Source organism: Bos indicus, chromosome 8 (assembly GCF_029378745.1).
Source record: "Bos indicus isolate NIAB-ARS_2022 breed Sahiwal x Tharparkar chromosome 8, NIAB-ARS_B.indTharparkar_mat_pri_1.0, whole genome shotgun sequence".
Classification (NCBI taxonomy): Eukaryota; Metazoa; Chordata; class Mammalia; order Artiodactyla; family Bovidae; genus Bos; species Bos indicus.
In genome coordinates, this window is record NC_091767.1 from 59,273,388 (window position 1) to 59,294,559 (window position 21,172).

A 21,172-nucleotide genomic window follows, 5' to 3' on the forward strand; every position below is an offset into this window, starting at 1 on the left:
GCTGAAACTCCAATACTTTGGGCACCTGATGTGAAGAGCTGACTCATTTGAAAAGACCCTGATGCTGGGAAAGATTGAGGGCAGGAGGAGAAGGGGACGACAGAGGATGAGGTGGTTGGATGGCATCACCGACTCAATGGACATGCTGCTGCTACTGCTGCTGCTAAGTCACTTCAGTCGTGTCCGACTCTGTGTGACCCCATAGACGGCAGCCCACCAAGCTCCCCCGTCCCTGGGATTCTCCAGGCAAGAACACTGGAGTGGGTTGCCATTTCCTTCTCCAATGCATGAAAGTGAAAAGTGAAAGTGAAGTCGCTCAGTTGTGTCCGACTCCCAGCGACCCCATGGACTGCAGCCCACCAGGCCCCTCCATCCATGGGATCTTCCAGGCAAGAGCACTGGAGTGGGTTGCCATTGCCTTCTCCGCAGTGGACATGAGTTTGGGTAAACTCCGGGAGTTGGTGATGGACAGGGATGCCTGGCATGCTGCAGTCCATGGGGTTACAAAGAGTCTGACACAACTGAGTGACTGAACTGAACTGATACACTATCATTAAAGTCCATACTTTATTCTGATTCCCTTAGTTTCTACCTAATGTCCCATCCAGGATAACACATTAGGTTTAGTTTTCATGTCTCCTTAAACTCCTCTTGGCGTTGATATTTTCTCAGACTTCCTTGTTCTTGATGATCTGAACAATTTTATAGACAATTTTATTGATCAGATATTTCAGATGTTTTGTAGAATGTCTTTCATCTGCAATTTGTTTGATGTTTTTCTGATGAGGAATCTCTTGCAAATCCATTTTCCCATTCTGTAGCTTGCCTGTTTATTCTCTTAGTGGAGTCTTTCAATGTGCAGAGGTTCTTTAACCTGTCCAGTTTACATCTTTTTGTTTATATTCAATGGTTTTTATGCTCTATTTAAAAAGTCTTTGTCTACTTGGAAATGAATATATTATCTTAGGTTATTGTCTAGAAACTTTATTATTTTACCTCTTATTTAATCATCTGGAATAGATTTTGTGTGTAGTGTGAAGCAGATGTCAAGATTCATTTTTCCCTCAGTTATTCAGTTGAACCAGAAACTTTTACAAAAACTATTATAGTACAATTTCCAAAAAGTTAAGAGCAAGATTCTTACAAGAAGATAGAATGAACATATGTCAAAGATAAGCAGGTAAAGCATGTGTAATGAGCAATTGAGGAAATTAGGGGTTATATTAGTCAGAGTTCTGGGTGTGTATATATGTAGAGATACAAATGGAGAGGTTTTATTATAAGGAGTTGGCTCACAGTACTGCGGAGGCTGACAAGTCCCAAGCTGTCAAGCTAGAGACCTAGGATAGCTGATGGTGTAGTTCCAGTTCCAGTCCAAAGGCCTGAGAACCAAGAAAGCTGCCAATATAGTTACAGTCTGAAAGCTGGCAGCCTGAAGACCCAGGCAAAACTGATTTTTCAGTTTGAGTCCACTGGTAGGAAAAAAGACTAATGTCTCAGCTCAGAGGAAATCAGTCAGAGAGAAATTCTCTTCTTCAGTCCTTTTGTCTATTCAGGTCTTCCACTGATTAGGTGAGGACCCTCCCCTGCCCCACCACATTAGGGAGAGCAATCTGCTTTACTCAGTTAAAGTGGAAGTTGCTTAGTCCTGTCTGACTCTTTGGGACCCCATGGACTATACAGTCCATGGAATTCTCCAGGCCAAAATACTGGAGTGGGTAGTCTTTTCCCTTCTCCAGGGGACTTCCCAACCCAGGTATCCAACCCAGGTCTCCGGCATTGCAGGCAGATTCTTTACCAGCTCAGCCACAAGGGAAGCCCTTCCCGAGTAAAGGAAGCTTTACTCAGTGTACCTATTCATATGTTAATTTCATTCAGAACCATCCTTATAGACATATCCAGAATAATGTTTGACCAAATATTTGGTACCCTGTGGCCCAGTTAAGCTGACACATAAAATTAACCATCCTGGGTATTCACAGGCATTTGAAAAAAGAATGCTAAAATGAGATTTTAGGTTAGATATAAAAGTAGTTAATGTCTACAGAATAGTAACACCATAACGTTTTCTAATAATCAAATCCTTTGCATCATCACCAGACAAAAATCTATTCGTTAACATACGACTTCACAGAGTTAGCCTTTATTTTTGTTTGTTTATTTATTTGGGGGGTGATTTCTTTTTTAAAAATTTATTATTGGAGCTTTACAATGTTGTGCTTCTGCTGTACAACAAAGTGAATCAGCTGTATCTATACTTATGTCTCCTTCCTTTTGAGCCTCCCTCCCACCCCGCCTCCCCTCCCGCCCCTCTTGGGCATCACAGAGCACCAAACTCAGCTCCCTGTGCTATATAACAGCTTCCCACTAGCTACCTATTTTATACATGGTGGTACACAGAGTTCAGAGAAGGCAATGGCACCCCACTCCAGTACTCTTGCCTGGAAAATCCCATGGACGGAGGAGCCTGGTGGGCTGCAGTCCATGGGGTCGCTAGGAGTCGGACATGACCGAGCGACTTCACTTTCACTTTTCACTTTCATGCACTGGAGAAGGAAATGGCAACCCACTCCAATGTTCTTGCCTGGAGAATCCCAGGGACGGGGAGCCTGGTGGGCTGCCGTTTATGGGGCCGCACAGAGTCGGACATGACTGAAGTGACTTAGCATAGCATAGCATACACAGAGTTAGCCTTTAATTAATAATAGATAATGAGTAAAGCAAAAGTTTGTTGCCTGGGTAATCTTTGGCTGCCCCTGCTGTCTTTTCTTTGCAGCATTTCCAAGTTTTGGATGATTTTTATTAACAAAACAACCCTTTCCCCCTTTTCTATGCAATGTCTGTTTTTCATAAAACACATGTTCATAATATATGATGTGTTCCTGTCCCTCCTTGCACCATTGTCGCGCTGTCTTAATTACTGTGTTGATATGTGGTGGTGCATATCCTCCAACTTTAAGATCATAAGATTATATTGACTATTCTCAGCCCATTCCATTTCTATATAAATTTTAGGATCAGCTGACCAGTTTTCATAGACACACATACACATGCCTATCTTCTAGGATTTTTACTAGGATTGCATTAAATGTACAGATAAAACAGGTTTTTTGTAATTCTTTGTTGTTCCAAATAATATCAACATTCCCTTATTTAGTAAGAGTTGCATCCGGTCCCATCACTTCATGGGAAATAGATGGGGACACAGTGGAAGCAGTGTCAGACTTTATTTTTGGGGGCTCCAAAATCACTGCAGATGGTGACTGCAGCCCTGAAATTAAAAGACGCTTACTCCTTGGAAGGAAAGTTATGACCAACCTAGATAGCATATTCAAAAGCAGAGACATTACTTTGCCAACAAAGGTTCGTCTAGTCAAGGCTATGGTTTTTCCTGTGGTCATGTATGGATGTGAGAGTTGGACTGTGAAGAAGGCTGAGCGCCGAAGAATTGATGCTTTTGAACTGTGGTGTTGGAGAAGACTCTTGAGAGTCCCTTGGACTGCAAGGAGATCCAACCAGTCCATTCTGAAGGAGATCAGCCCTGGGATTTCTTTGGAAGGAATGATGCTAAAGCTGAAACTCCAGTACTTTGGCCACCTCATGCGAAGAGTTGACTCATTGGAAAAGACTCTGATGCTGGAAGGGATTGGGGGCAGGAGGAGAAGGGGACGACAGAGGATGAGATGGCTGGATGGCATCACTGACTCGATGGATGTGAGTCTGAGTGAACTCCGGGAGTTGGTGATGGACAGGGAGGCCTGGCGTGCTGCGATTCATGGGGTCGCAAAGAGTTGGACACGACTGAGTGACTGAACTGAACTGAACTGTGAAACTTTACAAGAATCTTCTCACTTTAGGACCAACGGAAAAATAATAATTTGGTGACTCTAAGCACACTGATCTTTTAAAACAGAAGAAGGAGATTTTATTTTGCCAAGTAGACTTTCTGGGTCAAGAAGTAGAATATATATTTTAAGGCATTCCAGTGGTTTTAAATTTTCACATACTGAGTTTGAGTAACAGAGTGATATTCAAGTAGAGAAACCTCGTGGGTTATTAGACATATAGAGGAGAGCAGTCTGAACCAAAGATAAAGATTTGGAACCTACTGACATATATAGATAGCTGTGGGCAAGGTTTAGAGTTTGAGGAGGAGGAAAAACAAAGGAGACTTGAAAAACATGGAGACTTGAGGTTCTACTTCACATCTGTATTACATAGTTTGAAGAAGAAAATGAGTCAGAAATAGTAAATTAAGGAGGAAGAGGGCTCTAGATCTTATGTATGCGTGTGTGGTGGACATGCCAGCAGGTCTTGGTTTGTGCCAGAGAGCTCCTCATGGTGCTTATGACCACTGGGCAGGTCTTAGTCAGTCCTGAGTTCCTTCTCCCCACCACCTGCCCCTTCCAACTCCACTCGCCCCCATGCACTTACTCCCTCTCTCCCCAGCATTACTAAAATCTTTGTGTGTTTTGGCTCTTGGAATTGGTAACTGTTCTCTTTTTGACAGATGGGGTTGATTATCTCCAGAGGATGAGTTTGCCCATCTGTTCAGGTTCATAAAGATGTGAATTGAATTTCGACTTTCTTTTAGGATTTTTTCCTACCATACCCTGTGTGCTTGGCAGCATTATGCCGTGTGGATCAGCCTTCAGCCCCTGACAGCCATTCCTTCTCCTTCTGTCCACACAGCTAGGCCCTGGGAGCCCTTGGCTCAAAAGACAGATGCTTTGGGAATTCTCTGGCAGTCCAGTGGTTAGGACTGTGTCGTTCCACTGCAGGAAGCCTGGTCTGGGACCTAAGATCCCTGCAGCTGCACATGTGGGAAAAAAAAAAAAAGATGTTTTGTATAGTGTATTTGCAGCTTGTTCCTTTAGCAACAAATTGTATAAACTTTTGTCTATGCACAGGGCCTATTCAAATAGCCTTTCTGCTTTTATAGATAAAATCTCAGTGATGAAACAAACTTTCCTTATTTCAGTTGAAACTGAGATGGTAGTTGGAATTACCCTTCCCTTTGAGATTAAATAAAATTGCATCTAGCCCTTTACTCCATATTCAGTGGGAAGTCTAGTGCCATCCTGGAGCCTTCTGTGAATTCCAGGAGTGGGGAGGACGTTGACTTCTCATGACCATTCTGGGCCTAGGGTCCCTGGCCCTTGCTGAATTTGTAATTCACTAGGTGTTTCACCTCCCTCGGCTGGTCTTTCTTTTATTTTTTTCTAACCTAGACAGAATTCTTTTTCTCCCCCAAACCCCTTATGGGAAGCATTTGTGAATGGCAGGCTTTACTGAAGCTTTGGGGGTGATGTAAGGAATAGAAAGATATCTACCTAAATAATTTAAAATTGAATATTTGAACCTCCCAGTTCCTTAAATATTCTTAAAAGACCTTCAGCCATCTAAGGATTTTTTTTTTTACCCTCTCTCATATTCCCCTGCACATCTCTCTATTCACAATGCTTTATTAAGCCAAACCATTTTTCTATATCCATCTCTTCTGGGAGTTTATATTTGCATATCAAAAGTCTTATTGTTATAGAAGACAAAATCCTTAAAGAAAACCTTAGGCCCTCTGACCCTAATCCTGAAGGAATGTGTTCTTTTTTGGTAATGAAAATACATTAATAGATCATTGGAGCATTATTCTTTGTTTTAAAGCAAGTTACTTTAAGTTCTGTGTTCCTCCTTTCTCAGAAATAGGTCATATATTCTAATAACAAAAAAGAACATTTAATATTTACAAATTGTTGGAAGTCCTCTGTTTTGAGATAATGCTGATTTGATTTTTATCTTTCTGTTAAAGAATAGTTTCCCAAATGAAGTATGAGAATTGTTAAGTGTATGTTACTAAGGAGACCCCGGTTTTGCCTCAGGAGAGACTGTAAAAGGCCTGACAACAGTTGACATCTGCCTTGCTGTCCTATGCCCCCGAGTTGTAGTAGAGACCGCTAGTCTGCAGGGCCCAGGCTACGAGCATACTCTTCTAGAGGTCATTTGCCTCCAAACTGCAGAAAACATCAATTTAGGATTCAAAATGGTTTGGACAATTAATGAATCCTTTAGTGTTCCCTGGAACTTCCACTGCTCCCTGGTATTTCCACTGCAAAGAAATGTTTGATTGTAGTAGCTTAAGAAATAAGTCCAAGAAAAGAAAATTGCATCTCTTCACTTTTTAAAATTTATTTGGCTGCATTGGGTCTTAGTTGTGGCAAATGGACTCTCTAGTTGTGGTGCATGGGCTTAGTTGCCCTGTGGCATGTGGAATCTTAGTTCCCTGACCAGGGATCAAATCTGCGTCCCCGAATTGCAAGGTGAATTCTTAACCACTGGACCCTCAGGGAAGTCCCTCTGGTTCTCTCTAATCACCTTTTGGTGAGAACATTTGCTTGGAGAGTTGAGAACTTTGAAAGTATTAAGGATAAATCAAAATTATTTTCTCCATTTATTAAGGGCAAAGGGACTGTTTACCCTCCCCCCAGTTCTTAAAGTGTTTTATTGGAGACGTGGTAAATCTGAGTCCTTATTCAAACCTTGGGAATAAAGATAAGTCTCTCTAGGGATAAAGTCTAGTCCCCAGTCTTTACAATATAGAGGTATCTCCTATGTTGTGAACTAAATGAACTTTAGATATTCAAACAAGGGTCTCTTTGGAGATGCACAGGAGATTAGGATGTGCAGCCTTTTGTCTCTTGAGATATTGTTCTTTCTTCTGCTTTGCTGTATAAATTAATGAGATTTTATCCTAATTTTGCAGTCATTTTCAGGTTATCTTTTATTGAAGGAAAATGGAGAACAAGAGAATGGTCATGTTCCAGGTCTTGGGCGAGTTCTTGGGATTGGCCACCAAGTGAGGGTCCTTGATGTTGCTCAGGAAAGAATTTAGGAGTGAGCCTAAATGGTAAAGTGAAAGTGGATTTATTTAGAGAGATATACATTCCGTAGGCAGAATGTAGTCCTTCTCAGAAGGTGACAGGGCCCAGGGCTGTGGGAGTGGTTAATTTTTATGGGCCAGGTAATTTCATGAGCTAATGAGTGGGAGGATTATGCCAACTATTATTGCCTCATTTTCTTTATCAACAAAATAGGGATTAAAATAGTTATATTTTTATTGACTGAAATCTGTATATCTAGCCTGGATTGCTTTCTCAGGGTCAATTACATATTACATGCTGTCTAATGTGACTATCTGAAGGTTATCCCAGCACATCTCAAACTTAATATACATGTCCAAGGGACACATCTTTGTCCTAAAAACTACATTAACCATAGCATCATCTTTTTAGCCAGTCTGACTTTATTTATTTATTTTTTAATTTATTTGGCTGCACCATTCAGTTTGTGGAATCTTAGTTCCCCAACCAGGGATTGAACCTGGGACCTTGCAGTGAAAGCACAGAGTCCTAACTACTGGACTGCCAGGGAATTCCCTAATCTGAATTTAAAACTCTCTCCTTTGCCCTCTCACCCAGTTGTTGGCTATGAAAGAAAGGATCTTCTCTACTACATTCGTAGTCATTGTGTGCCTAGTTCCATCACTTTTGGCTCCTTAACACTGATGGAAGGGTTAGGGGGATTGTCTCTTTCCTTCCCCCTAGTTTACTGCCCTAGTTTAGTTCCCCCTCATCTCCCATAGATCTTTCCTATCACTTATAAACTATTTAAGGATAAGAACTGTGATTACTATGTTACTTTTGTATTGTCTCTCTATGCCTGACTTAAAAAGTATTTAATGAATATTTCTCAAATTAAGTTATTTATCTATTAATTATTTGATTTATTCATGGTTGCACCATGTGGCATGTGGGATTTTTCGTTGCAGCGCATCAACTAGTTGTAGCACATGGGCTCAGTAGTTGCAGCATGAAAGCTTCCAGAATGTGCAGGCTTCAACAGTTGTGGCACACGGGCTTAGCTGCTCTGCACCATGTGGGATCTTAGTTCCCGGACCAGAGAATGAACCCCTGTATCCCGCATTTCAAGGTGAATTCTTTTTTTTAATTTTAATTGGAAGAAAACTGCACAGTGTGCAGGGTGCGTTCTTAACCACTGGACCACAAGGGAAGTCTCAGGAAGGGTAAACTTTTAATAGTCTTGGAGGATGGATGACTTAAGGATGATCATAAAGTTGGTAGAGGGCTCCCCTGGAACAGGGTTTGTACTCTGCTCCTTCTGCCTGAGAGTTTCCAAAAAGACAGCAGCAATGCCAGCCCTTGGTATTTGGCTTTACTGTCTTGAGATTTTTGGGTTTCCATTATTACCTATTTTCTTTGATCCTTCCCTCCTTCCTCCTCATTTCCTGGATCTCAAAAAGTCTTAGTGCTGAGCTACCTGCCAGCTAAATCTAAGTGTCAAATCCATGCAAACGCTGAAGAACTTTCAAGTACTGTGTTGGAAAAATTAATGTAAACAGTGGGACAAGAAGGTTCTGGCTTTTTATCCCTGTTTGAGTTGCTTCTGAAGATACCCTAAGCTTTCTTATGAGCATAATTGTTCCTAGTCAAGTGCCTAGAGAGCAGAGGACCTTAGTGCTTTCTTCCTCTGAACTTTTAACTGGGAAACTGGGATCCCTCAGCATCTGCAACACAACCTTCAGACACTGACTGTTGCTCTGCTTAGTGTCTTTTCACCTCCCAGCTGCATTCCCCCATCATGTTCACAACCTAAATAGTAACAAACATGTATTGGGCATGTAGTATGCACCAAGTATTTATTTATTTATTTATTTTTGCCCATGCTGCGAGCGGGCTTTCTTTAGTTGGGATGTGTGGGCTTCTCATTGTGGCGGCTTCTCTTGTTGTGGAGCACGTGCTCTAATGTGCATGGGCTTCAGTAGTTGCAGTGTGTGGGTTCAGTATTTGCAGCTCGTGGGCTCTAGAGCACAGGCTCAGTAGTTGTGGAGTATGGGCTTAATTCTTCAGAGGCACATGAGGTCTTCCTGGATCCGGGATTGAACCCGTGTCTCCTGCTTTGGCAGGCGAATTCCTTACCATCGAGCCACCAGGGAAGCCCTAATTTAAAAGCATTTTGTCATTTAAACCTCAAAACCCTCTTATGAAGTAGATACTATCATTATTTCCTGGGAAACTGAAGTCATGTAGCTTGCCCTAGGTCACAAGTACCAGAGCTAGGATTCAAATCAAGTTATGGTAGGCAGATTTCTAAGATGGCCCCCAAATGATCCTACCTCCTGGTGGTATTTATGTCCTTGTGGAATTCCGTTTTCCTGAGTGTGACTGCTTCTGATGAAAAAAATAAGGAGATATCACTCTATTCTTAGATTAGAAAAGATTGTGACTTCCATCTTGCTATTAGACTTTATTGCCTTCTTGGTTTGCATGCTTTGAGGAAGCTACCTGCCATTTTGGAGAGGTCCACATGACAAGGAACTGAGACCAGCCAATGCCAATAAGGAGCTGAGGCTCTCTGTTCAAGTGCTCAGGAGAAATTGAGACCTGCCAACAATTATATGAGTGAGCTTGGAAGTGAATCCTTTTGCAGTCCAGCTGGAACTTTGCTTGCAGTCTGTAAGAAACCTTGAACCAGAGGATCTGATTAAGCCATACCCAGATTTCTGACCCACAGAAATTGTGAGATAATATTGAATTTTTTTAATTGATAAAAGATTTTTTAAATGTTATTGTTCAGTGTTACAGAGTACATATTAGTATATCACTCCCAGTTTGCTGATGGGAAATATGCTTGTGTAGACTTTTGAAGTCAACTTGGTGTATATACTGATAGCACTAAAATATTTTTGTTTTTTTAAATAAAAAAATTTTAATTGAAATATAGTTGATTTACATTGTGTTAATGATTTGTACAGCAAAGTGAGTCAGTTATACATACTGTATCTTCTTTTTTAATATTCTTTTCCATTATGGTTTATCATAGGATATTGATAGTACAGTAATTATTATAGTAATAATATTGTTCTCTGTGCTGTACAGTAACTGTGAGATAATAAATGCAGTTTTAAGCTACTAAGTTTTGGGGTAATTTGTTACATGATAATAGGTACTATACCAGGTGAATATGATTGGCTTCAAATTTTCATGCTCTTCATGATTTTATTAGGTTGTTTCCCACTACTCTATACTGTTTCCAAGTGCAGAGTGACTTTCCATCCTTTGTTAGATGGCCTCTGCATCCCCTAGGAGAATCTCTGGTTCCATAAGAGTTTTTTTGTGTGTGTTTTGTTTTGTGTTTTGTTTTGTTTTATTTGTTTTTATTTGGTCTCTATTCTTAGTTCCAGAGTCCAGAAGTTCAACACCTTTTTAGTCCCTTGCTCTTGAGGTTAGGACAGCTGGACTAAAGAGCTAGATATTTCAACATCCAGAAGTCCAGAGAATGCCCGTCAGGCATCTTTGTTGACTAGGCTTGTGGAGTTGCTTTGCTCAAAATCTTTCTTTGGATATTTCTCTAAATTTGGACAAACCCTGGATAAATCAAGTCTTCCCCTTTCCTTCTCCAGGCTCCTACTTACAGCTAGCTAGGTTTGCTTTTGGAGGGCAAAGACCCTGTTAGATTAATATAGACCCTCTCTGGGTCTGACAGGCAGAATCCAGCTGTGCCAACGGCTTGCAAACACAGAAACTTGAGCAGGGCTAATGAAGAATTGGAGCTTCCCAGGTGACGCATTGTAGAGAATCCGCCTGCCAGTACAGGCGATGAGGGTTCAATCCCTGGATGGAGAAGATTCCCTGGAAGAGGAAATGGCAACCCACTCCGGTATTCTTACCTAGGAAATCTCATGGACAGAGGAGCCTGGTAAGCTACAGTCCTTGGGGTCGCAAAAGAGTCGGACACGACTTAGCGACTAACCAGCAAATTAGTTTCAGTGTGGTACTTTCTTGTTAATATTACAGAGGGATAGATTCTTTAAGGAAGTCGGACAGAAATTCTCAATGAAAAGAATCTGTTCCTGCGTAGAAGCCCCGCCCACATGAAAGGGGCACAAAGCTGCAATTCCCGCCTCACACAGGTGCCGGGGAAGCCCGCCCCTCTCGGCCGTAAGCCTCGTTAGTGGGCGGAGCAGCCTTCATTCTTTTACTGAGGAAAGCGGAAAAGGACCCCGCCTCCTACGTGCCCTTCGGGGGCGGGGCGGCGGACTGGGCGTGAGTTGATTGGCTGGGAGGCGGGGCGCCACGGCTTGGCTCTATCCCGGCGCTCGCTCGGATCCCGGGTGGAGTGAGGGAGGGAGTCCCGATCGCCCTTACCTCCCAGCGATGGCGCCGTGGTGCCGCGCCCAGTCCCCCGCCTGCCGGCCGGTAGTCCCCACTATCGGGAGCCCGCTCAGACGGTGAAAATTGGAGCGGGTCAGACGGAGCGGCGGGACGCTGCCTGCTACGGGGACCATGAGGAGCGGGGAGACCCGTGGGGTCGATAGCGGGAACTGCCGCGGCACCTGCTAAGAGGAGAGAGGGAGCGGCGGCGGGGCGGGGGCGCGGCGGATCGCCGGCGGCTCGGCCATGTCGCTGCTCTGCGTGCGCGGTGAGTGCGCGGACTGAGGTGGAGGGACCGAGGTCGCTCAGGGATCTCCACGAGCTTCCAGTGGGCGTCGGGTTACCACCTTTTTCAAACTTCACGCCCCGCCCGTGTCTCGGGAAACCATTATGTTAACTCCTTTATGAACATCTTGAAGAGTTCTTTCCACTCTCTCTTGTTTTTCTTCACGCTCCTGTGAGGGACTGTTACCTCTCCGTTCCGGTGGCCATGTGACAGTGTTGTTGGCTGGCAGGCCCAGATCCTATTAAATAACATCCAGAGCTGTCCTCTAGTGAGAGTGGACGAGCTAGGGACCACGGATAGCGGGCGTCAGTTCAGAGCGGGCAGCCTCTATTCTTTTCCTTCTCGCCGCACCGTAAAACCTCAGTCGGCTTAGTAGCAGGTTCTTTCTAATCGTGCTTTGAAGGAGTACAGCTGTCGTATCCCTTCTTCCAATGTATTTATTGGCGTTCCACCCCCCTGTTGCTTGTCTTTGTCCCCTGCTCCTCCTGTGTAGTCCGGGCTAACTGTATGCTCATTCGACTTGAAAAGGTTGTGTCGGCTTCTCTTCTTTCAGAGCAGAGCATAAGAAGTATGATTTACTTACTTATATTTACTTCTCTCACACTAACTAAAGGTGAAGTCCTTTATTGCTTTTCCACTGAGGACGCTTGACCCACCTGAGAAGATATTTTAATTCAAGAGCTTTGGGGTTTATGAGGAGGCAAGGTGTGTCGACTAAGCTTCATGAGGGTAGAGGCTGTTAATGGTTTTTGTGTTCTAGGTGCCTGATATAGTAGAAGCTCAGGGCTGGTTTTGAATGAGTGCAGGGACTGTGATTTTAGAGATTACCAGATCAGAAAAAGCAGGGTTTGGATTACGTATTGAATTTGATCTTGGGAAATTCAAGTTACAGCCTATCATATCCGTGTTGAACAAGGTGGGATAAGGTGGCTCGGTTGTGAGTGAGGGAATTTATCTATGAGAACCTTTTCCCAGCACCTTTCATTGGATCGAGTTCATGTTTCTTTTGATTCTGTGGATTAGAAGCATTGTTGGTTGTGATCTCTGTTAAGTGTTTCCCCCAGCTTTTGGCAAATGAAACTGCTTTCCTCTGTTCTCTCTCACTGTTTTGTTAAATCTGTATTAACCCAAAATGGATTTGATTATTTCCAGGGATTATGAGACACACAGAAATTTTCTTCTTTCATGGTTGATTTTTCATTAATGAGAATTTTGCTTTGCTTTTAGTAAGACATTTTCTCTCAGCAGCTGGGAATCTATTTATTCCTTTAGATCCCTGCTGTTGAGTAGCAGGATTTGGGAGAGGTTGGGGTTTGCAGTGTCCCTTGGACAGTTTTAATTCTCTACTGCCACACTGTATTACAGAACTATCCCTTATGAAAGATTCTTCAGCCAGGAGCACTATTAAACCAGAAATTCCTCTTTAATTGAATTGATGCTTCAGAGAAGGAGCTGTTGCTTTCAATTTGTTCTAATATCAGGTGACTTTCATTTTCAAGGAATTCTGTTTAGCTAACTATGCTCTTTCTCTCTATAATCGAAAAGAACCTGAAAAATAATGCACAATATACGTTAAAACTGAATCACTTTGCTGTATACATGTAACTAATACAACACTGTGAATTAACCATACCTCAATTTAGAAAAAAAAATTCAAACAGTATTTAATCTGATGTTGAATTTGACAAACTGATATTGATTTAGTCATTCCAAATATCTCAATCAAGAAATCAATTTTTTGGTTTAACCCTTTAATCATGCCTTATCCCCTGCAGGTTAGGGGCTCTCAGTAGTATGACTCTAGCCCTCCTTTTGGCCCTATGTTCTTGCCTGTCCTTATGCAGATACTTTGCTCTAGCACTAGCTTTGTTCATTCGCACCATGGCAGTGTTCTGTGTTTTCTGCTTATCGAAAATGTATTCTTCCTTTCCCAGCTTATAGTCTACTTTTGTTGTTGAAAATGTCCTCAGTTCATCAGTCCACAGTGATCTTTCTCTTTTAATGCGTTAAATTCCTTAAAACATAAATTACTCAGGATCTGAACAGTGCCGCTGATTTGGCGATGAATTGTATACCGCCTAGCAACTAGTCTTGCTCTGTGTTCATGGTGACCCAGACTAAGGAGATAAAAGCACTGGTCAGATCAGTTCTGGAATTCTGTGTTCAATTAGGGTAGTTGATTCTAAGAGGCAAACTGAGAAACTAGTTTGTTCAAAGGGGAATAATTAGAATATCGAAGGGTGTAGAAACCATTTGAGGAATTTGATCCTTCTTGCAGAAGGATCATAATAGTAAATGAAAATTGTCTAAACTGTTGCTCAGACAGAACTAGGACAAGTCAGCCAGTGTTGAAAATGATAGGAGACATTTTAGCTTTTAACATAAGAAAGAACTTAAACAGAGTTGTTAACAAATGGAATGGACTATTTATGAGAATTTTTTGACATAGGATACTTAAGCAGAGATTGAATGAGTGGTAAAAGGAATTTCAACATCGAGTGGGATATTAGACTTGAATTTTGAAAAAAAAATTCTTTTATATAATTCACTTAGTCTTTCTTCAAGTATCTGGCACAGCTTTCCTCACAATACTGGTATCTTTTGCTTCCGTAGGAGCCAGTACCACCTAAGCAACTCCAGTAAACTAAATCAAGGATTTTCTTTAACTTTTGATGTCTTGGTGTTCATGACTGTTTTCTCCAAATAAATAAGCACTTTGAGAACTGAGTCTTTCCATATTTCTTTGTAATTGCTATAGTGCTTATAACTGAGCTCTGGATTTTTCTCCCTAATTTGAACTAAAAGTGACCACACTTGTTAAAAAATCTAAAACAAAAAAGTTTTGGGGGTATAAGAAGCAATATATGCTGCTGCTGCTGCTGCTGCTGCTGCTAAGTCACTTCAGTCGTGTCCGACTCTGTGCCACCCCATAGATGGCAACCCACCAGGCTCCCCCGTTCCTGGGATTCTCCAGGCAAAAACACCGGAGTGGGTTGCCATTTTCTTCTCCAGTGCAAGAAAGTGAAAAGTGAAAGTGAAGTCGCTCAATTGTGTCCAACTCTTAGCGACCCCGTGGACTAACATACTGTTAATCACAGAAAATTGAGAAAATACAGAAAAGTGTAAAAAGGAAAATAAAAATCATCATGGTCCTATCACCTGCTCAGCATCGTTAAGGTTTTTGTTCTTTGCTTTCATTGTTTTGTCTTTATTATAGAGGTGATATATATGTATGATAAGAAATTCAGTTTTAGGATGTGACGTGAAAGGACAAAGTTCTCCTGTCTTTATTCCCTATTCTTACTCCCCAGAGGTAACTACTGTGTACTCTTTCTTGTCCATCTTGGAAATTTTCATTACATTTAAGTATATAGATTCTACAATTAGAGGTATATTTAACTTTTTAAAAAGCTTAATGATTTATTTTCCTATCAGCTTTCGTGAGTTTAAATTGTTCCTTTTAATGGCTGTGGAGTACTGTTTCATTTTATGAGCATATGTAATTTAACCAGTTTCATATTGATGAACAATCAGAATTTTTTTTACTATTATAAATTTTGCCTTTATAAACAATATAATTTATAATTTTGCTGTAATAAACAATGCCACAATGAACATTGCTATAGATAGTTTTGTTATGTTTGGAGATCACCAGTCAGCTTTCCATCTGTCTTTTCTGTGTGATTTGCTCATTGCTGTTTTCTTGGCATAATAATTACACTCACCTGGAGGGATCTCTCATATCAGCAGTCCTCTGTGAGAAGCAGATCCTTTACCAGTGGGTAAAACTTTATGTTTACCAAAATCCTGAAGACCTCAGCTCTCTTAAGTTTGACCTGTGATTTTCACGTACTTGTTTATCTTCTTTGATTATTTAAAAATTTATTTTCTATGTGTTAGTCGCTCAGTTGTGTCCCAACTCTTTGGGACCCTATGGTCTGAAGCCCACCAGGCTCCTTTGTCCATGGAATTCTCCAGGCAAGAATACTGGAGTGGGTTGTCATTACCTTCTCCAGGGTATGTTCCCAACCCAGGGATCGAACCTGAGTCTCCTGCACTGCAGGCAGATTCTTTACTGTCTGAGCCACCAGGGATGCTGAATATTTATTACTTGTGTTTTTAAGACAGAACAAATCAATATCTCTAGTAATGAGAACTATATCAAATCGATGTATGTTGTGATTTGCCCTTAGAAAAACTTATATTTTATAAGCACATACAGTCATCTAACTAACTGAACAGATACTACTGGGAAACTCTTAGAAGGTAGACTCTGATGGACACTCAGGACACCTGTTGATTGTGGGTTAATTCTAGCCTGGGAAGACTCCAGTGATATATTTTGATTTATTATCACTCTGAAAAGTAGGAATAATAATGATTTTAGAGTTTTCAGGAATAAGAACAGGTTGATCAAGGGTTTCTTCTCATCTCATTTCTGCAACATTGTCATCTGCCTCAGCTAACTCCTTGCTGCTGGGTTTTCATCGCATCAGGTAGTTTAAGTAGTTTCTGCCCTCATGAGCAGAGTTGCTGCTGGGTTCCTTTTTGCTTAGCTATGACATCAGGAAGTTGATTATGCCTTATTTGAGCCAGGCAGCAGGGAAGGGGAAAAGGACCAATTTCCTCTGCCAAAGAGAGTTATCACAATTGTGTTCTTCCTTATAATCAGTACATTCTGTAATTTTTTTAGTTTTTAGAGGTTAGGTTTCTAGAAGTTGCACTCTTTAGACCAGCAGGCTGAGTGTTGATCCTGTTTTACCAGTGCAAGGTATTTCAGACTTTGCTATGTGACTTTGTTTAAAGTTTGGGATGTGTATCATTGGTAAATATTTGTAGAGTACCTTCTCTATGCCTGTTTATGATACATATACATAGATAAGAGTCCAAGCAATCTACATAGGTCTTAAAATGTTAATATCTCCTTTATTAGATAAACTCAGAATCCATTAGGATTAATAAGTCTGAGTTGGGATAAGTAGAATAAGTTAAGTTCCTGCTAGAGTAGGGAAATACTGCACTATTTTTTCTAACTTTTAAATAAAGCACTATTCTTTAAGTTGGGGTATTTTATACATACATTATAGTGGACTGTCTTTAATAAAGTTCAGAAAAGAGTCAATATTTATATATTAAAAATTTTTTGATTTATATGTATATTAAAGTAAACAAGTCTTTAAGTGTATGACTCACTGAATTATCACAAAGTGAACACACTCAAATGATCACCACCTTGTTCAAGATATAGAATACTACTAACACCCCAGAAGCCCACGTACTCTTCCTTTCAGTCAGTGCTTCCTCCCATTTTCCCCAAAGATAATGTTATACTATTCCAATGCTACAGAATAGTTTAGTATTTTTTTTTTAATTATTAAACTTCATTTATTTATTTTTAAAATAAACTTTATTTTTTAAGAGCAGTTTTAGGCTCACAGCAAAATATATAGTTTGCCTGTTTTTGAGCTTTTAAGAATTGATATATTATTGACATATTGGACTTCTTATAAATGGGATTATACAATATTTTTGGGGGGGATGCTTCTGCTTAATCTTACGCTTGTCAGATGCTTCCACTTGATGCATTTTGCAGTAGTTTATTTGTATTGCTGTATAGTAGCTCAGTGTATGAATATGCCACAGTTTATTTACCTTTGCTGGACATCTTTTTTTCCATCTTGGACTGTGATTTTATAATGCCACTCCAAATGTTTTTGTATTTTGTGTCTTTTGGTCTACCTTCGTATGTATTTCTGATGGGTGTGTGTATATATATGTGGGATCAAAACACTGGTTATGTTCAACTGTAGTTGATAATGTAAAACAGTCTTCTAAGATCTACCAATTTACCTTCCTAGTAACTGTATTTCTGATATTCATCAAAACATAAAAAAAAAAGGAATTTGGCCAGGTTATCAAACCACTTCATAGGAATTAATACATACTTATTGCATGTTAATCCTATAGGCTTGGTAATGTTTTGTGTGTTTTTTTTTTTTTAATGACCTGACCATTATGCTCAAATTGATGCCTCACATTTAAGACTGAAATCTGTGGCTTTCATTTTTTGAAAGAAATATTGAATTCTTGTTTATCATGCTGAACAAAGATAATAGCTTAGCCCTGAACTTAGGGGCATTACATACTTTTAAAAAGGAATATCATTTTTCTAAAGACAGAAGTTACCTATTTTTATTTTTGCAACTTTTTTGTAAGTCTGAAATTATTTTTAGATGAAAAGTTTTAAAAGAAATTACTGACATGAGAAAATGCATGTGAACATGGAGCTCAATGAAAAATGAAAAAGGGGATGAGGAGAAAGGTCAAACGGTAGGTAACTCTTGGGGGGAAAAGGCTGAAAAGATACATATCAAAATATTAACAGTGAGAAGCTCGTAATGGCCAGAGATGGGGACTTTGCAACATCAATAACGATAAAACCCACAACGTTGAAGTACATCAGCTATGTTTATATCTATGACTTCGTCATACTGAAAATAACAGCAACTAATTGGTCACTGTTGGGGGACCACATATTTTGATAAGATTTGAACTGTTAGAAAAGGGTGGTGAGATCCATAGCTTATTTACTGTTGTATAGAATACTTAGGTGTAGCTGCTCCTGATGAGGAAGATCAGGCAACCAGCTTTGTATTTCCTGCTTTGTTGTGATCTTTCTGTGATTACTGAGAAAGAAAAGAAAAATGTAGGCATTGGTAGAATTTTGTGTTCAGCCTTATAAAGGAAATTGTCTCATTCTTCTATTTGTCTTCTTCAGTAAAAATGAATTCTCAGGTGTAATCTCCAAAAGCAACTATTTGAGAGAGGCCCTGACATCAAAGGAAAAAGTCATCAGGGCTTCTTTTTTTGTGTGTGCCAGTGAACCTCATAGTGATAAAATATGTGGTCAAAATATGACACGAGAAATTTCGTGCTAGGGTGTATGTATACAAATTGTTTCCTCCTAAGCAATTATATAAAATAGGAAAAATAAATTATTAATTACTAGAAAGCACATATTTCCCAAAAGAAAAATCTTCTTTTTTTCTTTCTATTACTTCTTTCTATGCATTTAGTTCTTAGTACTTTTTTGGGACTGGAGAACAGATAGGCCTGTGGACTGTGTTAAGCTATTAATTTTCTCTTGCAGCTGTTTGCCTTAATAATTTTCATAGTGTTTTACAATGAGTGATATTGAGAAGAGGCTAGAGGGCTGTGAATGAGGAAGATTCTCCTAGCAACTAAGGGACTGGACAGTGGGGAGGTAATTGCTTTTATGTGTGATTCAGAGTGGGACAGAGATGATTCAAAGGGCTAGCTCACTGATGTTTCTGTTAGTTATGAGCCGAATTTGTAGAGCCTTTATCTGCAAATGGATACAGAAAATCTGCTTGCCAAGGAGAGGGTGGTGAATGATACAGATATAAATCTCTGTCTACCTCATTTCAGCCATCCACACCCATGATCACATCCTACAGTATATCACTCCTTGGAATGGTGCTCTGCTTTTATAATTTTAAACTTCATCATCTGACTATCTGATGATGCTCTCCAGTCTATCTTTCTTACTTTTACTCTTACTATGCTTTACTAGTGTGATATGGGGTAGATATGAAAAGTTTGGGTTTTAGGCAGATCTGAGTCAGACTTAATTTTTCTGGGCTCCAAAATCACTACAGATGGTGACTGCAGCCATGAAATTAAAAGACGTTTACTCCTTGGAAGGAAAGTTATGACCAACCTAGATAGCATATTCAAAAGCAGAGACATTACTTTGCCAACAAAGGTCCGTCTAGTCAGGGCTATGGTTTTTCCAGTGGTCATATATGGATGTGAGAGTTGGACTGTGAAGAAGGCTGAGCACCGAAGAATTGATGCTTTGGAACTGTGGTGTTGGAGAAGACTCTTGAGAGTCCCTTGGACTGCAAGGAGATCCAACCAGTCCATTCTGAAGGAGATCAGCCCTGGGATTTCTTTGGAAGGAATGATGCTAAAGCTGAAACTCCAGTACTTTGGCCACCTCATGTGAAAAGTTGACTCATTGGAAAAGACTCTGATGCTGGGAGGGATTGGGGGCAGGAGGAGAAGGGAACGACAGAGGATGAGATGGCTGGATGGCATCACTGACTCGATGGACGTGAGTCTGGGTGAACTCCAGGAGTTGGTGATGGACAGGGAGGCCTGGTGTACTGCAATTCATGGGGTCGCAAAGAGTCGGACACGACTGAGCGACTGATCTGAGTTAGTGAATATATCAGCTCCACCACTTATATGTTGTATGTCCTTACATGTTACTTAACCTTAATTTCTACATCTTTAAAGTTTATACATCTATTCAAACTATTTATGAAGCCCCTATTAAAGGTAGATACACAAGTAAAGAATATGATTTCAGGAACTTCCCCATCCATCAGCAGATTAAAGTTTTACTGAGCATAGCCCTGCCCACCAGAGCAAGACCCAGTTTTTCCACCACCAGTCTCTCCCATCAGGAAGCTTATACAAGCCTCTTAGCCTTCTCCATCAGAGGGAAGAAATAAGAAGCAAGAAGAACCACAGTCCCACAATGGCTAGAACCAAAAATCACACCACAGAAAGTTAACCAGGATGAAAAAGTAGAGGGTTTTTGTTCCAGATGAAGGGACAAGATAAAACCCCAGGGAAACAACCAAATGAAGTGGAGATAGACAACCTTCCAAAAAAATTCATAATGCTAGTGAAGATGATTCAGAATCTTGGATAAAGAATGAAGGCAAAGATTGAGAAGATGCAATAAATGTTTACCAAAGACCTAGAAGGATTAAAGAACAAACAAACAGAGATGAACAATACATTAGAAGGAATCAATAGCAGAATAACTGATGCAGAAGAACAGATAAGTCACCTGGAGGACAGAATGGTGGAAATAACTGCTGCATAGCAGACTATATAAAAAAAGAATGAAAAAAAAATGAAGACAACCTAAGAGACCTCTGGGACAACATTAAATACACCTACATTCACATTATAGGAGTCCCAGAAGGAAGAGAGAGAGAGAGGATCCAAGAAAATATTTGAAGAAATAATAGCTGAAAACTTACCATGAAAACATGGCAAAGAATCTGCCTGCAACGCAGAGACCTGTGTTCAATCCCTGGGTTGGGAAGATCCCCTGGAGAAGGAAATGGCCACCCACTCCAGTATTCTTGCCTGGAGAATTCCATGGACAGAGGAGCTTGGCAGACTACAGTTCATGGGGTTGCAATGAGTTGGACATGACTGAGCAACAAACATGTATGTATACCTAACATGGGAAGGGAAATAGTCAACCAAGTCCAGGAAGCATGGAGCCCCAGGCAGGATAAACCAAAGGAGGAACACTGATACACATAGTAATCAAAATGACGAAAATTAAAGATAAAATATTAAAAGCAACAAGGGAAAAACGACAAATAACACCCAAGGGAACTACTATAAGGTTATCAGCTGATTTGTCAACAGAAACTACAAGCCAGAAGGGAATGGCATGATATATTTAAAGTGATGAAAGGGAATAACCTACAGCAAAGAATAGTCTACCCAGCAAGACTCTCATTCAGATTTGATGGAGAAATCAAAAGCTTTCCAGACAAGCAAAAGCTGAGAGAGTTCACCACCACCAAACCAGCTTTACAACAAATTT

At 40.5% G+C, this 21,172-nt stretch overlaps 1 protein-coding gene across 4 annotated transcripts in view; it reads left to right on the forward strand.

Annotated features, from left to right (window-relative positions):
• The first annotated feature begins 11,158 nt into the window (after nt 1-11,158).
• UNC13B (unc-13 homolog B) overlaps nt 11,159-21,172 on the forward strand; it is a 212,661-nt gene continuing 202,647 nt past the window's right edge. For 3 of the 4 annotated variants that reach the window (XM_019966135.2, XM_019966136.2, XM_019966137.2), the window contains exon 1: nt 11,160-11,493. In XM_019966135.2, coding sequence (XP_019821694.1) covers nt 11,472-11,493 — 22 coding nt within the window. In that variant the 5' untranslated portion in view covers nt 11,160-11,471. Of the gene's footprint in view, nt 11,494-21,172 lie in introns of all 4 variants that reach the window. The other variant, XM_019966134.2, reaches the window with a different exon arrangement.